The sequence below is a fragment of the Dendropsophus ebraccatus genome, chromosome 2 (assembly GCF_027789765.1).
Source record: "Dendropsophus ebraccatus isolate aDenEbr1 chromosome 2, aDenEbr1.pat, whole genome shotgun sequence".
NCBI lineage: Eukaryota > Metazoa > Chordata > Amphibia > Anura > Hylidae > Dendropsophus > Dendropsophus ebraccatus.
The window spans coordinates 143492956-143515703 of NC_091455.1; the positions used below are offsets into that span (position 1 = coordinate 143492956).

Here is a 22748-nt window from a genome sequence, read left to right on the forward strand (position 1 = left end):
TCTCTGTTGTACATATTAGATAACAAGCAGCCAAACTTTCTAATTTTGAAGGGGAATGGATGACCAGTAGAAATGAGCGAACCTGGAGCATGCTCGAGTCGATCCGAACCCGAACTTTCGGCATTTGATTAGCGGTGGCTGCTGAAGTTGGATAAAGCCCTAAGGCTATCTGGAAAACATGGATATAGTCATTGGCTGTATCCATGTTTTCCAGACAACCTTAGAACTTTATCCAAGTTCAGCAGCCCCAGCTAATCAAATGCCGAACGTTCGGGTTCGGATTGACTCGAACCCTGTTCGCTCATCTCTAATGACCAGCTAATGAGTAACATTGGTGTCTCAACTCCCACTCATCTCCAGGCACTTCATAGTATACATGTATACATATTAACAAACAGGCTGCTGACAGGTCCATTTTAACACTCATTGACTGTAGTTTTTTTTTGTTCAGGACCAATTCTGTAGGATAATTCTGATGATAAAGGAAATTACAATAAATAAATACATTTTTGGCATTTAGGCTTTAGACCAACACGGCTAACAACCAAGTGATGGTAATCTAAATAGTGTAAAAAAAGAAACCTTACAAAGCAATATTGTTCTTCATAATATAATGTATCCGCAGCTCCAAGTCAATATCAATAACTACTGAAAATATGCTTACTAAGAAACCATGACAAACAGTTATTGCAGAAGCCAATGTTTTTGCATGGCACGATAAACCATTCCTTAGACAGGTTTTATTGAAGCCAACTGCACTATGGTGAATAACGACAAGATATGAATATCCCCTACAAAGAAATTCACTGCGTTATTACTAATGTCAATTACTTATGATACACAGGAATGATTTACTGTGTAGCTGGAAGGCAGCAAAAGGCAATATAAAGAATACACATCATAAATATATGATCATTAATGTGAGAATGGGAACAAGTATTCTACCCAGTGTAAACCTTTAATATCATGTGGTAACATTAGCATATCCGACAAGTTTCACAGACTACACACAACACTGTACCTGGCACAGCATAGTAAGACTGGCCTAATAGTACTTCTATTGATTGTGGCAATAGTTAATAAATGACACACAATAGTATAACATATATGACATTACTCGGGACATCTCCCCCTCTAGCCAGCACAAAATATATTCCGCTTTAGGTTTGTCTCCTAACAACATTTTTAAAAAGAATAATAGGATAGTCTGGGTCAGATGTACCAAATGCTTGAAATGAAATAGGCATGCAATGCAATTTAATGCTGTTTGCAGATAAGAGGCCAATAGAGCTTTGCAAAGCAGTTCTATAATTGTCTGCTATTTACAACACTACAGGCACAGAAATGACATGACAGGCACAAGATTTCTTCATTTAAACCCTTTCTGCTCTTTATGAAAATTCTGACTACAGCCCCAAATATGTCTGAATTAAGAATCATCTGGCAGACAGCTCCAAAGGCTAGCATATATTAGTGTTACCACCCACATGTAGACTGTGCTGCGGATGAGATGTCTGGCTGGATGGAGATAACATAATATGGGTATATAACTTGTCTGTTCTCTCTCATGGATATTTATTAATGTACAGTGCACAGAAATCTGGAATGACTAAAAAAAAGTCTCCTAAGAAATTTAGTCAAATCTCACATCATAAATACATGTAAGAAGATCACATTAGTGAGCTCAGTGACCTTTGGCTGCTATTATGGTGCCCTCTGGTGTTCTTTTTATTCCTTTTCAGATGAACCATTAAATGTGTCCACTGCAGGGGGTTGCACATGTTCCATAGTTTAGGCCCACTACCTTTTGCACAAAGGTGGCAAGATGGTTCTGTCTGTTGTGCAAACCAGCCAACAACCCAGCACTGGTCACCCTGGATGTATTGTGGCTAATCACGCATCTTTGCTAATAGGTGGCCTTGAAAAATTGTTTGTGCTGAAGGGAAAATTTGCATATCAATATGGTGCATATTGTGTTTACATAAAGCAAAGATTCAAAGTGCTACACACTTAGCGAGGGACAAGAAAAAAGGCTGCATAGCGTGCTTGATGTTGTGACATATGCAATGCAATGAACGAAAAAACATCAAAATAAAAAGAAATAAAAACCTATACAACTTAAGGAATATTCTGGCATCAGAAAATTGCATTTAAATAAAAATATTAACTATTAAGACATATAACTTATTAAGATACTCTTATCACTGGTGTCAGTATGCATAAACAGAAAAGTAAAACCCCTTTAATTTAGCATTTTCATTTTTTCCTCCTTGCCTTCTAAGAGCTATTTTTCCATCTACAGGGCCATGTAAGGGCTTGTTTTTTTTTCAGAAACAAATGTACTTTGTAATGGTGCCTTTCAATCTACCATAAAAAGAATGATGAAACGACCAAAATCTGTATGGGGCATCATTGTTTTGCATGATCTCTAGTTTTTATTAGTACCATATTTATATATGTTGACCATATTAATCACTGTTAATTTTTTAAATATAAAATACAGTAGTAACTTGGTTTAAGAGTAACTTGGATAAAGAGTGCATTGCAAGAAGAGCTCATAGTTTTTTAAAATTGGAACTAGGTTGAAGAGGATTGCTTTGGTTTAAGAGCTCCCTTTACTGGGTGGAAGGGCAAGTGGGGGAGGGGCATGGTCTGCATATTGTGGTCTACAGCTGTGTACTCTGACCCAGGAAGTCTCTGGACAGAGAGTGCTGCTGTACTGTGCCTATATATGCCCTGCTCATTCCTTAGAGCCTCATGCAGTCTCTGTCAGCCCTTGTGTTTCCTCGTCCTCTCCATTTCTGCTATAATGTGCCTGCAGTTACACTCAGCCATTCACACTGCTGTATAGAGGAGTCTCTGTCACTGTCCTCCTGCACAGCTCTGTGATTCTCACTTCCTGATTGGTCTATGCTGAACACACCCCCCTTTATTGCTGTCATGTGATCACACAGACCTCTGACAGCAGCCCTGCTTTTCTATTCTAGCCTGTTGTACTACACTACTGCATTATGGGGATCTGCAGTTCCATCCTGTATCTACAAACTGCTGCTGTTTTTTTTATTCCTATGCACTTACTATACATTATACTCCATATGCTGATTGCCATTCTGTACAGTTACTTATAATATGACATATTCAGCTTTTTTTTAAATGTTTGTTTCATTTGTTTTACATGTTATTCAGAATAAAAAAATATCATTATTTATAGGGGTGTGTGGAACCATTTGTCTGCATTGTCCCAAAACGAATTATGCTCATAATCCAAGGCACCACTGTATAATAAAAGATCAGCAAACCTGGCATTTACCGCTTTTTGTTGATGCCGTTCACCGTGCAGGAACAACATTGGTTTATTTTAATAGATCGGACAATTACACACACTATGATATATAATATATTAATTTATTTCGTTTTGTGCGTTTTAAAAAATGGCAAGGGAGGGGGTTCAACTACTGTCACTGACATTTAAATGCTGCGACACTGAAAGGGTTTTTGGCTGGCAGTAGCCCATTGTTAACAGTGAGGACCCGGCTGCTGATAGCACCCGGAGAACTTCTGAGCACTTTTCATAGAGCCACTGCAGACCATGATGGAAGTGTATGCCATGGGGTTAAGGTGTGCCTCACTTGAAGACAAAAAGACGTGCACATGAATTTGTTATTACGTTTTCTTAGAGAACATCCCTCTCATCTTGCCATCTCTAATGCTAGGAAAAGGAAACAGTGAAGCAAAAATCCAGTCAAAAACAGAAAATGATCTGATGATTTTTTTTCTCAAATGACATATAGCTTTACACACATTCCGCAGATGCTAAATGGTATTTTGACATTTGAATTTTAGAAACATATTACAATTCACAAATAACTAATTTGAATTCTAGAAACAAATAGCAATACAATAAAATAAATCAGAGCAATTACTAACTAAGTAATGCAACTCAATATTTATTCAGCTTACTCCAATGTTTCTAGAAATCCCCCATATGTGCCTGCAGTACGTCAGAGTTTTTTTGGGCCATTTGGTCACAGAGGCCTTGCAGTGCCAAAATATTTTTGTAAGACAAGTTGACGTTTCCATCTGTGCCATTGTGGGGGACAAATCACACCCTGATCATTTTTTATACATTTTTTTTATGATGTGGTACGAATTAAAAACACAATTTAGCAGCTATTTAATATACGTTACATATGACATGTTATCGTTATTCGTCAGGTTGGTATGATTACAGAGATATCCATTTTATATAGCTTTTGTTATATAGTTTATGGCATTTATACTATAAATACTGTTTGTGTCTTTTGTTTTTGCAGCATAAGCTGACGCTTTTTGTGGTACACCTTTTGGGTACATGTGTCGTTTTGATAGCTTTTTTTATATATATTTTTTAGGGAATGGGATAAACAAAAAAAATGTCATTTTGGTTAGTTTTTATTTATTTTTTGTGGCATTAATCAGGCAGGATAATTAATGTAACGGGTTAATAGACAGGGTCATTACAGACGTGGTGATACTAAATATATGCATCTGATTTACAGGGGGATCATTTATAAAGGGGATGGGAGATGTGTATATTTATTTAATTAATTTTACTTATTTATGTAATGTATTTGTCTGGTGTTTTTTTTTTACTTTAACTTTTTCATATATATATAATGCATTACAGCACATCATCTGTGCTGTAATGCATTATCTAGTGAATGAGCTGTCAACATTACAGCTGACAGCTCATTCAAACGATCAGGTCCCTGGCCTCAATGCAGGGGCATGATCATTATAACCATAGCAGCCCAGACGCATTGTGCAGCGTCTGGGTTGCTACGGTTAATCCCCCATAGCCGTGTGATTGCTTGCGTGGCTTTGTGTGTGTGTGTGTGGGGGGGGGGGGGGGGGGTCGGAGGGACCAGATCGTCCTCTGGATTCTCCATGGACCACGGCGGCTATGGGGTTAACTGTGAGGGGAGAGCGCGGCTCTCCTCCGGGCAGTGGCAGCGGGAAGAGGCTGTGTGAGACAGGGGGACTAAGGACAGCAGGGGGAGACAGAGAAAGGATGACATTCCGGGAACATCATTTTGCAGGAACTACTTGCATTATATGACGTTCCCGGAACGGAGACGTTAAAATGATGCAATAACGGATGTCTTTTTAAAACAATAAGCAGACGCCTTTTTCCTTTATTGGACGTTTTGTGAACATAGCCCAAAGATGTTCAAATCCTTTAAATGCATTATGCAGGATTGGAAAAACCATGAGATAACCCCTTTAATGAGTACTATTTAATAAACCTGATGCAAATCAGAAGATCATTATACAGCCAAAAGTCTTTGGCTGTATAATGCAGAAAATTCAGAGCCTTACTGCTATATGTACATAATAAAATCAAGGATCCAAATATGTTACCAGTATATACCAAATTGTGCACTGTATTTCCATGGCTAAAGTAATAATAATAGTCATGACTGGAACTAGCATCTAGTATATTTATGAATATTAGACATTATGGATGTTAGACAAAGATCCAATGTCAAGTAGCACACTGGAAATTGACTTATTTGGAAATTGACTTATTGATGCTCTATTTAGAGGGACTCTAACCTCTTAAGGACACATGACGTACCGGTACGTCATGCGTTCGCAAGAGGTGTTCTGAACCTCCCACGATCCCGGGTGCCGCGTGTAGCCTGGGACCACAACTATTAGTGGGTACAGTCCGATCGCTGTGCCCGCTAATTAAGTAATCGGAGGCAACAGTCAAAGTTGACAGCTGCATCCAATCACGTTGTCCTGGAGGAGCGATCTCCGTGTCTAATACCTGCCGGGGTCTTCGCCAAAATGGCGCTGATCCCGGCTCGGCACTTGGTTGTTTTCGGCTGCAGCAGCCGAAAGCAATCAAGTGCCTATCTCATCGATCCATGCTGTATAACTATATACAGCATAGATCAATGGGAGATCAGAGTGCATATACTAGAAGTCCCCCAGGCAGAATAACCCTAATCCCAGGGGGGCTTCTAGTATCTAGTAAAAAGTGTTGTTGTTAGTAAAAAGCCCCCTCCCCTAATAAAAGTTTGAATCACCCCCCTTTCCCCATGTTATAAATATTGGTATTGCCGCGTGCGTAATCGCCCGAACTATTAATAACATTACTGATCTCGCATGGTAAACGGCGTAAGCGCAAAAAAATCCCAAAGTGCAAAATTGCGCATTTTTGGTTGCATCAAATCCAGAAAAAATGTAATAAAAAGCTATCAAAAAGTCGTATATGCGCAATCAAGGTACCGATAGAAAGTTAACATCATGGCACAAAAAATGACACCTCACACAGCCCCATAGACCAAAGGATAAAAGCGCTATAAGCATGGGAAGAGCGATTTTAAGGAACATATATTTGTTAACAATGGTTTGAATTTTTTACAAGCCATCAAATTAAAGAAAAGTTATACATGTTACATATCTTTGTAATCGTAACGACTTGAGGAACATGCATAACAAGTCAGTTGTACCTCAGGGAGAATGGCGTAAAAACAAATAACCCCAAATAAACAAAATGCGTTTTTTTTGTTCAATTTCACCACACATTGAATTTTTTTCTGGTTTCGCAGTGTACTTTATTTAACTATTACTTTAGTGACACAAAAAATAAGGGCTCATGTGGGTTTCTAGGTGGAAAAATGCAAGTGCTATGGCCTTTTAAACACAAGGAGGAAAAAAAGAAAACGCAAAAACCAAAAATTGACTCTGTCCTTAAGAGGTTAATATTTTCAGGCCTATCCTTAAAAAAGTCTATCAATATCACATTTGGCATCTGCCGCTCAGCACCCTTACCAAGCTGAATGAAGGGTCCACAGTGCTCGGCTCCACTCAAGTGAAGTGCTATGCTTTTCCACACCCAAGCAAAAACAAAAGTTAAATACAAAATTGAACTCCCATTAAAAATATAACCTGCCTATTAAACACAAGCTTTATTGACTAAAATAGGAAACAATTTGCAGAATCATTAAGTACTAAACCATGCTACATTATAGGGATAACACAAGGGAAAATTAGATGTTTTGTTTAGAAGATAAAACTCTGGTCTTGTCTTCTCATGTGACTGCGCTATTCCTAGCCAAAAACATAGGATCATTATCAGAGGGAGCACAATGCTCAATGAGTGAGCTTTTATTACTATTCTAAATTCTACAATACAGTAAAGGGAGTATAATCAAACATGTTTGCTTAGTATTAAAAAAGGAAAAAAAAAAAAAAGATGGAAAAATTCTGAACAACTTAATATATAACTTAGGCTCCTCTTACAAACTACATTTCTAAGCAATTGTAACAGAAACCACAGGGCATTGCTGAAGCCACTGCATGTGGTGAAATCCCACTAACTATACAAATAGGGTCTACAGGGTTCTACTAAAGTCCATAGGGTTCCATCCAGCCACATTCCATTACTAGTTATTGATCACAACTATTGATGGAAAATAAGACCAAAATATTACCCTGTAAAAGTGGCCTTAGGCCTCGTACACACTGCGTTTTTGGCCCCTGTTTAACATAAACACAAGGAAAAGCTCCCACCATATATATATATTAAACAGGGGCTGTGATGGATGCCTAATAGGATCCATTTACAGATACTGGCTGGGTTCACACACTGTATGACAGCGGCCATTTTGAAAGTTCCCAATGTACATAGTAAAAGTCTTTAAAGGTGTCCATCAATCAGGCATATATTAAATGTAAATGGAGACCCAAAATGAGTAAATCTAGCCCAACCTGAAGGAAAAGGCTCTAATTTGTAACTAATTATTTCTGAACTAATCTATTTGCTAGGAAAAGTACAGTAAGCCAGACCCTAAGTGGTGCCATTGGGCATATAAAACACATTGGCCCTTTTGTTTTCCGTCAACAAATTGACAGTTTTTACTAATTACATGTCCCTTTAAAACCTGCCATAGACAATATATTTATTAATGTTTTTGCTAGGTTTTGCATTCTCAAAATCAGCTACCCCTGGTGTGGTGGGAACATCGGGTTTTAGTTTTGCAATATGAAAAAACTGCCACATTTACTAAGGGCAATAAGACACTTTAATACATCTGTCAGTTTGGGCCACTAAAGCACTCAAGTACTACTGTCGTCACCGTCACCAAGCTCTTCTCTCAGCTCCTTCTCCTGTTACACTAGCCTCCCCCCTCCCCTGCCTTGTCAGGTGACAGGCTTGCTCAGCTCCCATTGGGTGAACAACTGCAAGCCATCACTTGTCACATCTCACTTGCTTATCTTCCCTCTGACTGACCCGGGCACATAGGCAGCTCCCCCCTCCCCTCATAACCTCTCTCCTGCTGCCGTGGACTCAGTGAAGGAGTCATGTCACTAGAGAAGATAAGCTGAGCAAGCAGAGTCACCTGACAAGGAGGGGAGGGGGAGGCTGGTGTAACAGGACCTAGAGCAGCCCTCCTGCTGATGACTCATCCTCACAAGAAGGAGCTGCCTGGTGACGGTGACGACAGTAATTAGGTCTGTGTGAGTTAGGACACTTCCTGGTGGGGGTGGAGGGGGGAAAAGACAGGGAAGGGAGGCAGATAGGTGATTGAAGCATATTACAGAGTTATATAACTTTGTAATGTGCTTCAATTACTGGGAAAAAGTTTTTCATGGCACTTGTCCTTTAAGCACTTTAAGCATTAGCAATGTCTGTGCAGCCCTTGCCTAATTAATAAATTTTTACATACCTCACGGCGCTCCCTGATGTCCTGCCTGCTTCGGTCCACTCCCGGTAGTGTCTGAAGTGACAGGCGGCTCCGCCACCTACCAAGTCAGTGCTGTGGTCAGTGATTGGTTGAGAGGACTGTCACTTCACTGCAGGGAGCAGACTGAAGCTAGCAGGACATCAGGAGAGGTATGTAATACAGTGATCAGCCGTTGTCCGCACATCCCTATTACACATAGTGATGCACGTCAGGTGACCAACGATCTTAGGTCAGGACCAAAAGACACAATCAGCCGATGATTGTTGTCATGGGCTGATCATTTTATTACACGGAGCGATTTGGCAGATTCTTGCTCTGCGTAAAAGAGCCCTAGGTGACCAGTTGGAAAATAAATATGTAATCCTCTAAACTGTGGCAGGTATGTCATGCAGAGCTTGACTCTTAGGAGAACAATGGAATAATGTGTGAAATGCATTTTGTGGAAACTTTCACCTTTTCACAATTCATGGATAAAAAAAAAACTCTACATGTAGAACTCATGTATTCCCTGTAGCACTAAGTGAAACAATTTCCATGAAACATGTGCTGAAAAACAGTGAACAGATAAAAGTTGTCATGCGTGAAGGCGCTCTTCTTTTTGTGAACAAGTTGGGTTTGTCTGGAAAATTAAATTTTACAAGTGAAAATGTATTATTTATAGTTTTTGTATTTTTTTTTATTCCCTCTAATGTACTTTTACATCAAAAGATTCAATAGGACACAAATAGCGAAGAAATAAATAAATTAAAGCAGACTGTTAAAACCCAGAATGCTGCAGTTTCAGCATCTCTTCAGGTAAACTAGACGAACTGGATTGCTATTAATAGACACCAGTGTATGGAAAGGACAGAGGAACAACTGTTTACCACTTTTCCGCAGTGCTACAACTTACTCCAGGCTGATGCCAAGGCCCAGGAGACTTCATTAAAAACTCCCCTACTTACTCAGCAACTGAGTGCAAACATGTCACGTAAGTGGAAATGATGATCCTTTAAATCATTAGATGAAAATCACACCTTCCTGGTTTACATAGTGGCTTCCTGTAATTATGCTCGGAGGCTGTCTGGATTCATATAGCATTCAGCACTCCATGCAATTTGCATAATACTTCCTTAACTTCCTGATTAACATGCAAATTTCAGAGAAAGATGATTAAAGGCAAAGCTTGGTACGAGGCAATATTTAACTTGCCTGCACGTTTTCTGTGCAATGTTATATTCATATTGAGGTTCCAAATGAAAAATACCCCTGTAATCTGTGACAAATAAATACTGCTTTTCACATTCTACCCAATGCACTCAATAAAAATGCAAAGTTGGGCACCGGCTAATAGTACACTAAACCAGCTGCCTAAAAGAAATGTTCTACTGTATTTTAAGGCTTGTTTAGGATTCACATAAAGAAAACTGTGGTTTCTAAATGTCTGTAGTGAAACATGGGATTACTTACCGAAATTGTTACCAAATTTATGTTTTATTTAGTGAAAACTGAAAATAGATCGACATTTAAAAACAGTGTAGGGCTAGGGTTACATTTACAGTAATACGACGACTATGCCATTTCAATTATTCTGCAATATAGCAAAACAGCAAACAAGTTAAGACAACAGAGTCTCTTGCTGTCTTTTTTCATCAACGTAAAAATTTCCCAACACACTTTCTATAATTATGTGCAAATTTAGTTTTAAAGAAAATAAAAAAGGATGAAAGCCAGGCATCAATCCACAGACTGCAGTTTCGGGATATTGTCCCTAATCAGTGGGGAGTAGGATTCTGGCTAACGGTGGCAATGAATAGTAGACAAGGAAAACCCAACAATCAGGGAGAGCTACTATCCTACTCCACACTGATGAGGGGCAATACCCCGAAACAGCTGTCTGTGGATGGATGCCTGGCTTTGGTATTTCCCTTATCGCTATACTTGCAATTTAGTTGGACTTTGATGTATAAAGGGGCCACCCTGGTATTTTCCTATTTCTGTCTCAATACTGGCAACTTAGTGGGACTTAAGGGGCTACAAATTAGGGTGGTTTGGTGATCTCCTACCTAAGAGGAACCCTTTAGCAACGGTTTCTTCCCATAAGACACAAGTGGTTATTCCCATGTTTTGAGACTTGTAACTGAGGCTCCACTGACCTCTTTTTTGCATATTCATCTGGTATACTACACTGCAATACATCTGCAGTACACTGACAGTTCTAGCCCGTGAGACCCTGCCAGCCAGCACCTACAGCTCTGCTTCTGAGCCCACACAATTACCTAGATGTACCAGTACACCTTGGAGTGTTAAAGGAGAAGTCCGGCAAAATTTTTTATTAAATTATTGTATTGCCCCTCAAAAGTTATACAAATTACCAATATTCACTTATTACAGGAAATGCTTATAAAATGTTTTTTTTCCCCTGCACTTCCTACTGAATCAAGGCTTCACTTCCTGGATAAAATGGTGATATCACGACCCGACTCACAGAGCTGTGTGGGCTGTGGCTGCTGGAGAGGATGATGGCAGGGGGATGCTCAGTGTCCCTCCAGTGCCCTGTGTCCCTCAGTGTCCCCCTGGCATCATCTTCTCCAGCAGCCACAGCCCGCACAGCTCTGGGAGTTAGGTTGCGACATCACCATTTTATCCAGTAAGTGAAGCCTTGATGCAGTAGTAAGTGCATGGACAAAAGCAATATATAAGCATTTCCCGTAATAAGTGTATATTGGTAACTTGTATAACTTTTTGGGGGCAATACAATACTTAAATAAAAATTTTGCTGGACTTCTAGTTTAACCAGGATGTAGCTGGCTGTAGCAAACCCCAAAATAATTGTTATTTTACTATAACTAAATAGCTTAGGGTGCCATAATTACACAACTTTGCACAGTTTTTTTTATATATGTGGGTTTATAGGTTGTCTAGACAAAAAAAGAAAAATGCAGCAAATGTAGCAAACTGCAATATATACTCCGTTGGTTTATACAGCAAGTTGTCTGACAATTCAGTTAATAAAGGGGCATAAGAGCAGGCAGGGGGTATAACTTATATACCAGTTCAGATAATTGGCAGGGGGAAGAGAAACCATGAAGGACAGCTCGCACAGGCTAGAGAGGAGCGAGCCCACAAAAGATAATTTGCAGGAAAAGATCATATAGGCTGTGTATATATATATTACAGAGAAAACAGAGCTCAACACAGAAATCTATAGCAATTGTTTTTATTTAGATGAATAAAAAAAAAAAACTACAAACTGAAAATGTTTTTCAAAGGTGTCCATAGCCTTTAAATTATTAAAGTTGTCTTACAAAGCAAAAGATCGCTTGTGCCATGCCATGTGCAGGGATGCACTTTTTATCCCCTGTCACCATAAATGATTGGTGACAGGGGATAAAAAGTGTTAGTCTCCGTCCCCCAAGTCGTCCCCAACCCCCCCAGTCACCCCCCCCCTTCCCATTAAACTTACCTGATCCTCGGAGGTCCTTCCTCCTCGGCGTCTTGACTGCTTCTGAAGTGCGCATGCGCTCCAGAAGCAGTCAACTCTGAAAATTTAAAGTGACAGAGACCAATTTGGTCTCTGTCACTGAAATATGATTACTGTGATAGAAAATATCAAAGTAATCATAGTAATACAGTGAAAATGAATGTGTAAAGTACAAAAAGTGAAAAACACACAAAAAAATAAAACACACTTTTTATTATAGTAATAATTACAGTTTACTCCCAGATTACCCGTAACCACCGCACGTTGCTCGTAACCACCGCACGTTGCTCGTAACCATCGCACGTTACCCGTAACCCCCGCACGTTGCCTCTGACAACCGCACGCTGCCTCTGACAACCGCACGTCGCCTCTGACCATAGCAGGTTACCACTGACCACCACAGGTTGCCTCTTACCACCTCATGTTGCCACTGACCACCGCACGTTGCCACTGACCACCGCACGCTGCCTCTAACCACCGCACGTTGCCTCTAACCACCGCACGTTGCCTCTAACCACCGCACGTTGCCTCTAACCACCGCACGTTGCCTCTAACCACCGCACGTTGCCTCTAACCACCGCACGTTGCCTCTAACCACCGCACGTTGCCTCTAACCACCGCACGTTGCCTCTAACCAACACAAATTGCCAATGACCCCCTTCAGATTGCCCGTAACACGCCAGATTACTGGTACCCACCTCAGATTACCTATAAGCACTTCAGTTTATCCGTAACCACCCTAGATTGTCCGTAACCACCCCACGTTGCCCGTAACCCCCCTATGTTTCCCGTAACCACCCTAGATTGTCTGTAACCATCCCAGGTTGCCCATAACCATCCCAGGTTGCCGTAACCACAGCAGGTTGCCCATGACCATCCCATGTTGACCATATCCACCCCAGATTACCCGTAACCACCCCAGGTTGTCCGTAACCACCCCAGGTTGTCGGTAACCACCTCAGGTTGCCCGTAACCACCTCCAGATTACCTGGAACCACCCCAGACTGTCCGTAACCACCCCACATTACCTGTAATATCATTTTTTTTTGTATTTTAGTAACTGCGCTATTCTAATAACTATCACTAGCTGCGGTTTTGCTCCAGCAAATTGGCACTCCTTCCCTTCTGAGCCCTGCTGTGTGCCCATACAGTGGTTTATGCCCACATATGGGGTACCGTTGTACTCAGGAGAAACTGCGTTACAGATTTTGGGGTGAATTTTTTTCTCCTGTTCCTTGTGAAATTTAGAAATTTCAAACTAAACCAACATATTATTGGAAAAATTCGAGTTTTTCATTTTTACTGGCCAATTTTGAATACTTTCCTCTAATACCTGTGGGGTGAAAATGCTCACCACACCCCAAAATGTATTCTTTGAGGGGTGCACTTTCCAAAATGGGGTGACTTTTGGGGGGGGGGGGGGGGGTTCTATTCTGCTGACACTACAGAGGCGCTGCAAACGCACCTGGTACTCAGAAAATTCTTCAGATAAATCATGCACTGAAAATGCTAATTGGCGCTCCCTTCCTTCTGAGCCCTCCTGTGTGCCCATACAGTGGTTTATACCCACATATGGGGTACCGTTCTACTCAGGAGAAACTGCGTTACAGATTTTGGGGTGAATTTTCTCTCCTGTTCCTCGTGAAATTGAGAAACTCCAAACTAAAGGAACATATTATTGGAAAAATTCGAGTTTTTCATTTTTACTGGCCAATTTGAAATACTTTCCTTTAATACCTGTGGGGTCAAAACGCTCACCACACCCCAAAATGTATTCTTTGAGGGGTGCTTTTTCCAAAATGGGGTGACTTTTGTTTTTTTTTTATTCTGCTGACACTACAGAGGCGCTGCAAATGCACCTGGTGCTCAGAAACTTCTACAGCAAAATCTGCATTGAAAAAGCTAATTGCCGCTCCTTTCCTTCTGAGCCCCCCTGTGTGTCCATGCAGTGGTTTATGCCCACATATGGGGTACCGTTCTACTCAGGAGAACCTGCGTTACAGATTGTGGTGAATTTGCTCTCCTTTTCCTTGTGAAATTGAGAAATTTCAAACTAAAGGAACATATTATTGGAAAAATTCGAGTTTTTTATTTTTACTGTCTACTTTTGAATACTTTCCTCTAATACCTGTGGGTCAAAATGCTCACCACACCCAAAAATGAATTCTTTGAGGGGTGTACTTTCCAAAATGGGGTGACTTATGGGGGTTTCTCTCTCTGCTGACACTACAGAGGCTCTGCAAACGCACCTGGCGCTCAGAAACTTCTTCAGCAAAATCTGCATTGAAAAAGCTAATTGGCGCTCCTTCCCTTCTGACCCCCGCTGTGTGCCCAAACAGTGGTTTACGTCCATATATGGAGTACCGTTGTACTCAAGAGAACTTGCGTTACAAATTTTGGGGTGCTTTTTCTCTCATGTTCCTTTTGAAAATGAGAAACTTCTAATCTAAATGTATATATTATTGGAAAATTTTAATTTTCCATTTTTTTACAGCCTAATGGTGAATACTTTTCTCCAGCCCCTGTAGGGTTAAAATGCTCATTATACACCTACATTAATTCTTTAAGGTGTCTCGTTTGCAAAATGGGGTCACTTATGGGGGTTTCCAGTATACAAGCCTCCTAAATCAACTTAAAAAAAGAACTGGTCCCTAAAAAAAAAATCAGTTTTGGAAATTTGCTGATAAATTTCTAAGCCCAGTAACACCCTAAAAAAGTAAAATATGTTTATGAAATGGAGCCAGAATAAAGAGGACATATTGATAATGTGACTTAGTAACTAATTTATGTGATACGACTTTCTTTTTTTAGAAGCAGAGAATTTGAAAGTTCATGAAATGCTATTTTAATTTTTCATGTTATTTTCATGTTTTTCACAAAAAAACACACAAAGTAGTGACCAAATTTTGCCACTAATATAAAGTGCCATATGTGACGAAAAAACAATCTCAGAATCTCTAGCATACGTTAAAGCATCACTGAGATATAAGCGCATAAAGTGAGACAGGTCAGATTTTGAAAAATGAGCCTGGTCATTAAGGCCCAAATAGGCTTAGTCTTGAAGGGGTTAAAGGAAATTTTTGGAATTACATACTTGATAATTTGTGCAGATAGCTGCCACCATCCTAAACCCAGCAATGCTTTTATTAAGCTAATAATAATAATAAATAATAATAATAATAATAATAAATGATGCCATAAGCTGATGTCCCTGTGTCTGCCCCCTCTTCTCTGTCCCCTGCTGTTGTTACAATCTTGTGACAGCGGCAGGGAAGAGAGGGGAGGGGAAAGAGCTCATGGCCGCACGCCCTGCCTTCCCTCCCTGCATCCCCCCGCCAGTTTCCATGGCTACCATCAGGGCTCTGCGATCACTTTGCAGAGCCCTGATGGACACCGGTAGAGAATTCTCCCTCTGTAGAGGGAGAATTCTGTCAGGAGCCCTATAAATGCTGCTGTTGTGCTAACCGCAGTATCTATAGGGTTAACTCTCAGCACTGAAGCGTGCAGCTCCTGCGCTTGTGTCAACCTGGATAATAAATTTATGTCGCTGCAGCATCAGGCATAGGCTGCATCGACATTAATTTACTATGGAGCGGCGTGAGGAGGTTAAACTTATTTCTCATAGTGCATCAGTGTAAACCTATATATCTTTGTGGGACAACCACTAAAGGGAAATAATAATGAAAACTGAGTATAGTTTTAAAAATAAAGTCCTAGCAACAAAAACTGAACAGCAAAGGAGTTAAACACAAGATGTCACCACATTGCATAACACAGAAGTCTCACAGCTGACTTCTAAAAAGAGCACAGGAAAATACATAAAAGCAGCTGTTGTTTTTCCGAGCATGTATGAATATTTATCATTAGATTACACAGTGATATGAATAACACTGATTTGGGAGCTTTGACACCAAAAGTGGATAAGCTGAATATTCATTGAAATACAAATTCAATAAAGTAAAACAAACAAGGACAGTGAAGCTATTGATAAATGTTCACAACGATAACAATTGTTGTCACCAGCAGCATTGTGAGCCATTTTTATGCTACAACTGCAACATTCACAACACAGATGTTGCCGCCTTCAATAAAATGAGTTATCTAGCACACCATGTAGTAATTTATAATATACGGATTATCTGCACAACCTTTTTTCAAAAGGTTTTTATGAATATACTTATGGGACCCCAGTCCAACACTCTTCTTGCACAAGTAAACCGATTTAACAAAGAACATACTGATTGAGGGCGAGTTAAGGCGCTGTAAGACATCGACCATTCTGTGATAATGCCTTGTCACAGAACGGCCACTGTCTGAAGTTTACTCTGGCCGGTACTGTAGTACCGACATCATTTCTTTCGAATTGGAATGCGGGCACATTCGGGTGTACCCGCACTCCAGTTACCATAGCAGACAATATTTAATATGGCCGGAGCCGAACTTTACATTGTCTGCACAGTCACTTTTGGTACGACCCTGGACGTATGGGTACATCCAGCCTATATTAAGCACTATGAAGCGAGCTCAGGAGCAGCTCCTGTCACGTACTGATCAGGAACCCAGCAGTGTGATTGTAGGGGTCCCTCTGCCAGAGGAGATCTGCTTACCTCTGTGTGGTCCAGCTGGCTTTCTGCTCAAAGAGTCTCTTTGTGCACAATGCCGATAACGCTGATCAATGCTATGCTATGGCATAGCAATAATTAGTGAATGAAATCTATTAATTGCATTTAAAAGTCCCCCAAAGTCCCCCAGAGGGACTTGAAAAATGTCAAAAATAAAAAGGTAAAAATGTTTTTAAAAACACCCCAAAGCCCCCCTCCAATAAAAATTAAAATCACCCCCATCTCATTATACAAATAAAACATGTAATAGTAATTAAACATATATACCATAGCGTAGCTTTCATAAAAAAAAAAAACTGTGTAAACTTGCATAACGTTGTGTTCGGACTGACCTATAGAATAATGATATGACATGTGACTTTTACTCTAAAAAGCATTATGTAGACATGGGAACCCCCTAAATTGTTTTTTTTTTTTTCTAATTTGACATTTTTATTTTCATAAATAATATCTTTGTATATTGTTTGGGGGTTCCACCATACATGTTATGGTAGATTGAAAGGCACCATTACAAAGTACACCTATTCCTGAAAAAAAGCAAACCCTTGTATGGCCCTGTAGATAGAAAAATAGAAATAGAAAACTGGCGCCGTCATTTAGGTCATATTGGTCTGGGCCATGAAGGGGTTAAAGTTTCAATACTGTACTAAAAAAGAAGTGAGATGTTACTTCTTAGGAACATTTCTGTTGGTTCCAGGAATTAAAAAAATCGCAAAACCTTGTACAAGCAGATGATTGTGGAAGCAGCAGCAGAAGCAGCTATGGAATTGGCTACTGGATAGTGTAGAGATCAAACTCTATGTTAACCAATTCAGGACTGCAGGCTGGCTGGTCAAAACATGATGACTGGATCTTATAGGTAACTGCACCCTGTTGCCATGCCTGTTGCCAACACCACCACAATGATGGCTTGTGCCACCACTTCTCCTACCTTTACTGCTAGTTCTGTCAGAGCCACTGACCATACCCTGAGAGGGGCCAGACTTTGGACACATTAAACTATTAAATAAACTTAACCTGACAGTTGCTTTAAAGGGTTAACTTGATCCAGCAGAGCTGTGGTCAGTAGTGGATCACTGAGGTACAATTCAGAAAAGCTGTGGTTGATGGTGGACACCCTGGGCTAACACACAAAGTGACAGGAGCAATTTCACCGATTCCACTGCTACTTTCCTCTATATTTCCCGGATATCTACTTTTCTCCTTAATAAATGTGTGTTCTCAGTTTACTGATCAGAAGCTGAATGGCTGACGCCCCCCTCCTGTATATATAGAAGGAAGGAGTGTGACGTCATGGAGGGTGGCTTGTTCGTAATGGATTTTGGTCTAGGAAGTTCAATTTGCTCATCTCTAAATAGAATACCTTACTTGACCCAGTTACAGTGCATGATTAAAGGCTGTAGCTCTTTTCACACCTGCACCATGGCTTCCATCATAGTGGATGCCATTTAGATTGATCAAAAATTGAGAAGTCACTTATAGCCAGGACAAAATAAAAGGTACTTACGTAGCTCCCCCACTTTGAGGATTTCACAAAGCATCTTAGTGAGCTCAATGCTGCTACGACCGAAGGGACATTCATGCTTGTCTTCTCGACTGCTGTTTTCCAATACAATCTGTAATGAATGCAATGGTAAAATCACAATAAATAAAACTGTAAATGCTTGGGGGGGGGGGGGGGGGGGGGCACGCACTTTCCCACGATTCCTCTTGCTTGCATATGAAGTAAAACCAACTAAGAAAGCAAATGGGTCGAATCAGGAACTGAGCATGAGCGACCCAACTTAGTGGATGCCCAAAACAAAAGTTGTTGGAGCATTTTTATCTCTGTCTCCTCCTGATTTGTCAAATCTACAGTATACCTGCTAGAAGGAGCAGATTTGTTGTGCTGGGCACAGTGTCGACCAGGTTTACTAAGAGGCGCGCGTCTCTTTGAAAATATGGCCAGTGAAAAGGGGGTGGGGCTTTAAGATATTGATAAATGTCCCCAGTAGAGTATAAATGAGTCTATCAACATTGATACATTTTAGGAAATGCTTGTAAATTTGAAATATATTTCATTGCCCATCATGCATTAGTATAGAACACGTTTTCTCTGTGACACAACCCCTTAAAAGGGGTTATCCAGCATTAGATAACCATGGCCACTTTTTCCAGAGACAGCACCACTTGTTTCCAGTTTGGATGTGGTTTTGCAGCTCACGTCCAGTGAAGTGAATGGAGCTTAATTGCAAACCACACCTGAACTGGAGACAAGAGAGACAAGGGGCCATGTTTTTATGGATAACCCCTTTCAGCTCCTATAATTTTACATTGCTGATGTAATTTGTTTTTAGAGATAACCATTGCAATATAGAAAGTAAGATAAGCATAAAAATACTGAAGATAAATCAAATAAATGGAACATGTAGGGCTAGTGCACAGGTAAGGTTAAGTGAACTTGACTAGAGCATTATTACTTATGCAGAATATACTGTACCCCCTACCCCGCTACTTTAAATGAAAATACACACGCACTGATGCAATTCATAGACTTGCTATTATTAGATTTTAAAGAGACCTTTAGTACTTGACATTCTTCAGTCATCTTCAGAAAGCAAAACCTAGCCTATTTTTATTGATGCTATTCAGCTATAAATGCACCCTCTAGCTTTTCCACAGTTCAAAAGCTTCACTCAGATTGAAAGGTAACTGTGGGAGTTCAATGCCAGTTACACAAGGAAAGGAGGAAAAAAATATTATACCGTATCTCTTATATTCTCACACTAGGCCTTTATGAAACAGTGCTGTGCATTACAATCCTACTGATATATATGCTTAAAAATAGACCTTGGAGGAGAAAATCATCAATAATGTTCAGTATACAGGCAATGGTTTTGTACAGTAGGTGACTCTCACACACCAACATGCAAGGGAAATTAGTACACATGCATCAATTTGGACTGGCAGTGTGTGCGGTCAGTGTGTGTTGCTGGGGGATGGGCTCTCAGTAGAGTTAATAGTCTTCCACCTCTGGTATCTGACAATATTGTATCATCTTAGTATATACCTTTACCACTCTGCACCAATAAACACACAGTATAATGGAATATAACAATAGTGGATGAGTGGGAGTGTACAGGGTATATATTCTATGTGATCTATACTGGAGACTCCCAGTTTCACCCATTTCAAACTGTCTAACATTGGGCTGTGAGGTTGTATGCTGCACTATACATGTATGCAAGCATCCTATTAAATATTTTGCAACCTATTTACTATTAAATTGCCTCATTAGATTTTAAATATTCCTAACATAAAAGGAGGCTATTTTCTAGAAAATATTACTCAATTTTTAGTGCGATCTCTGATTAAGAATCTTATTCTAAATGTTAGATAAGATTCATAGTTCAAAATAATGTTCTCATGAAAAAAGAAATAATTATACTAATAATAATGTAATTGTAAAAGACTGATCAGCAGGACGAAGAAATCCAATGCCTGCACTATGCAGTGAATGGAGCCTCGTTCACTTCGTAGTGCAGGTGTCCAACAGCTGATTGGCACGGGTGTCAGCAGTTACTGATGAGCTAGGTCTGTTTTGGCTGGAAAACCTGTTTAATCGCCAGTTACAACAAACACTAGAAAATATGCAGAAAACAAAGGCAAAATACAACAATGTGTTGAATAAATGCTACATGACAAAAGTTTAAAAGATCCTTACCCGTATATAAGCGTCCTGATGATGCTTAGCAAAGTACAGCATGTTGTCAAGGGCCAGCATCCCCGGAGGAGTATGAGTGAAATCCAGTGCTGGGTTAACATTATTCTGCAAATGAGTTACACATGTTAAATACACATAAATACTAATTTAAAGATTTAAACAAAAGATTTAGAAACATAGAAAGGACCACATGGCCCATCTGGTTTGCCCTTATATTTCCTTTCTTACTTTGTCTTTGACAATTTTTTTTCTCAGAATTTCTGATTTATTATACACGTAATAAAATTGTTTCTTTGTAATGTTAAAGCGCATCTGTAACTACCTGCCCCAAACCGCTGATAACATTGCATAACTGTCTTCAATCAATGTCCTGTCCCAGGGTTCGTTCGGCTACTAATGCCTTTAGTTGCTTAAAAAGAAACAAAAAAACATTTTTTACTCCGGCTGTGCTGTGCCAAAGAGGCAGGGCCTAGAGCAGTGCTTCTCAATTCCAGTCCTCAGGCCTCACCAACAGGTCATGTTTGGAGGATTTCCCATACAAAGAACACCTGTGAGAATACATGATGGACTGAGTATAATTAGATCACCTGGGAAATACTAAGGAAATCCTCAAAACATGACCTGTTGGTGAGGCCTGAGGACTGCAATTGAGAAGCACTGGCCTAGAGCATCCGTCTTCTCTATAGCAATGCCCAGTGTCTAGCTTTGGCTATCCAGGCATGATGGGAGCTGTAGTTTTGCAACAGCTGAAGAGCCATGGTTTCCAACCCCTGCCTTGGAATATACAGTACAACTGGGAAAGCAGCCTGTATCAGTAGCTTTGCACATAACTGTCAATTCCCACCTGCTATGCTTCATTGTGCAGTAGCTGCAGTGCTCCTGGCAGAGGCTGCTTTCCCCAGTTAGACAAATCTAACTTTCTGATAGTGCCCTATTGCATAGGAGGCACAGAGGATGAAGGTACGTCTCTTACCTTCATTATCAGCAGCGGTCCCATGCAGTTAGTCAGTCTGGTAAGACTGTTAGAAGCACTACTCCACCCACCCTAGTGACATTCCAGTCCGTCCACTCCATTGATAACCATTAGAAATGGCGGGCCAGCCTGGGCAGATCTGTACTATGGGGGTGGGACAGTGCTACTACCAGTGCTCCGAACGGTCTTACTGTACTAAGGAGTAAACGAGTAACTGCAAGGCAATGGCGCCGCAGATTAAAGAAAAATAATTTTGTTTACTCTCAATACCACTTTATAAAATGATTAGAAGTTCCTATTAAACTAAGTTTCCAGTAACATTTTGTGGAATAGCCATACTCCATCCAACCACAAATGAATAGTCACAATTTTAGCTGGCAGGATACTGCCTTAGGGTGCATTTACACAGAAAGATTTATCTGACAGATTTTGGAAGCCAAAGCCAGGAATGGATTTGAAAAGATAGATAGATCCCAGTCTTTCCTTTATGACCTGATCCCTGTTTATAGTCTGTTCCTGGTTTTGGCTTCAAAGATCTGTCAGATAAATCTGTCTGTGTAAACACACCATTAGATAAAACCATAGAACTAATAAGGGCACACAAGGATGACCCACCGCAATCTCTTTAATTAAATTCAATTCCATATATATTCTTATACAATTACAAAGAAATACTGTACCCAGATGTAATATAATCACAAAAAGATATTTTATTGATCACGAACAAAAATAAATATAAAAATGCAATAAAATCGCAAAATGAATCAGAACAGATGATTACAGAAAACACATGGGTAAAGTGCATATACTAAAGTGCCGGCATATAACAAGAATGTGCAAAAATGCAGGTGCTACAAATAAAGTGCCTGGCACAATAAATAATTAAGTCTACATATTCAGCAGGGGTTCATTGCAGTAAACAACATATACCAAATGATCATAAACCAATGTCATAAAGAACACCGCTACTGAGACATTACCTAAAGTGCTGGTCCACACAATACCCATGAGGTGCGCCCCGACCATTTTATTAATAATTGCAAAAAAAAGAAAAAAAAAGATTTTATAAAATATATATAACATAAGAGAATCTGTGTAACCTGCATATGGTTGTGTTTGGACTGACCTATATAATAATAGTATCATGTCACTATGAACGTACAGTGCATTACATAGACACAGGAACCCCCCAAAAGTTACCATATTGCATTCTTTTTTACGATTTCACCAATTTATATCTTCATAAATA

General features: G+C 40.0%; 1 protein-coding gene across 1 annotated transcript in view; it reads right to left on the minus strand.

Annotated features, from left to right (window-relative positions):
* ELMO1 (engulfment and cell motility 1) overlaps nt 1-22748 on the minus strand; it is a 264820-nt gene that overhangs the window by 113844 nt on the left and 128228 nt on the right. The window contains exons 14-15 of the mRNA XM_069958426.1: nt 20527-20631; nt 18331-18439 (exon numbers count right to left, since the gene is read on the minus strand). Of these exons, the coding sequence (XP_069814527.1) occupies nt 18331-18439; nt 20527-20631 (214 nt within the window). The remainder of the gene's footprint in view (nt 1-18330; nt 18440-20526; nt 20632-22748) is intronic.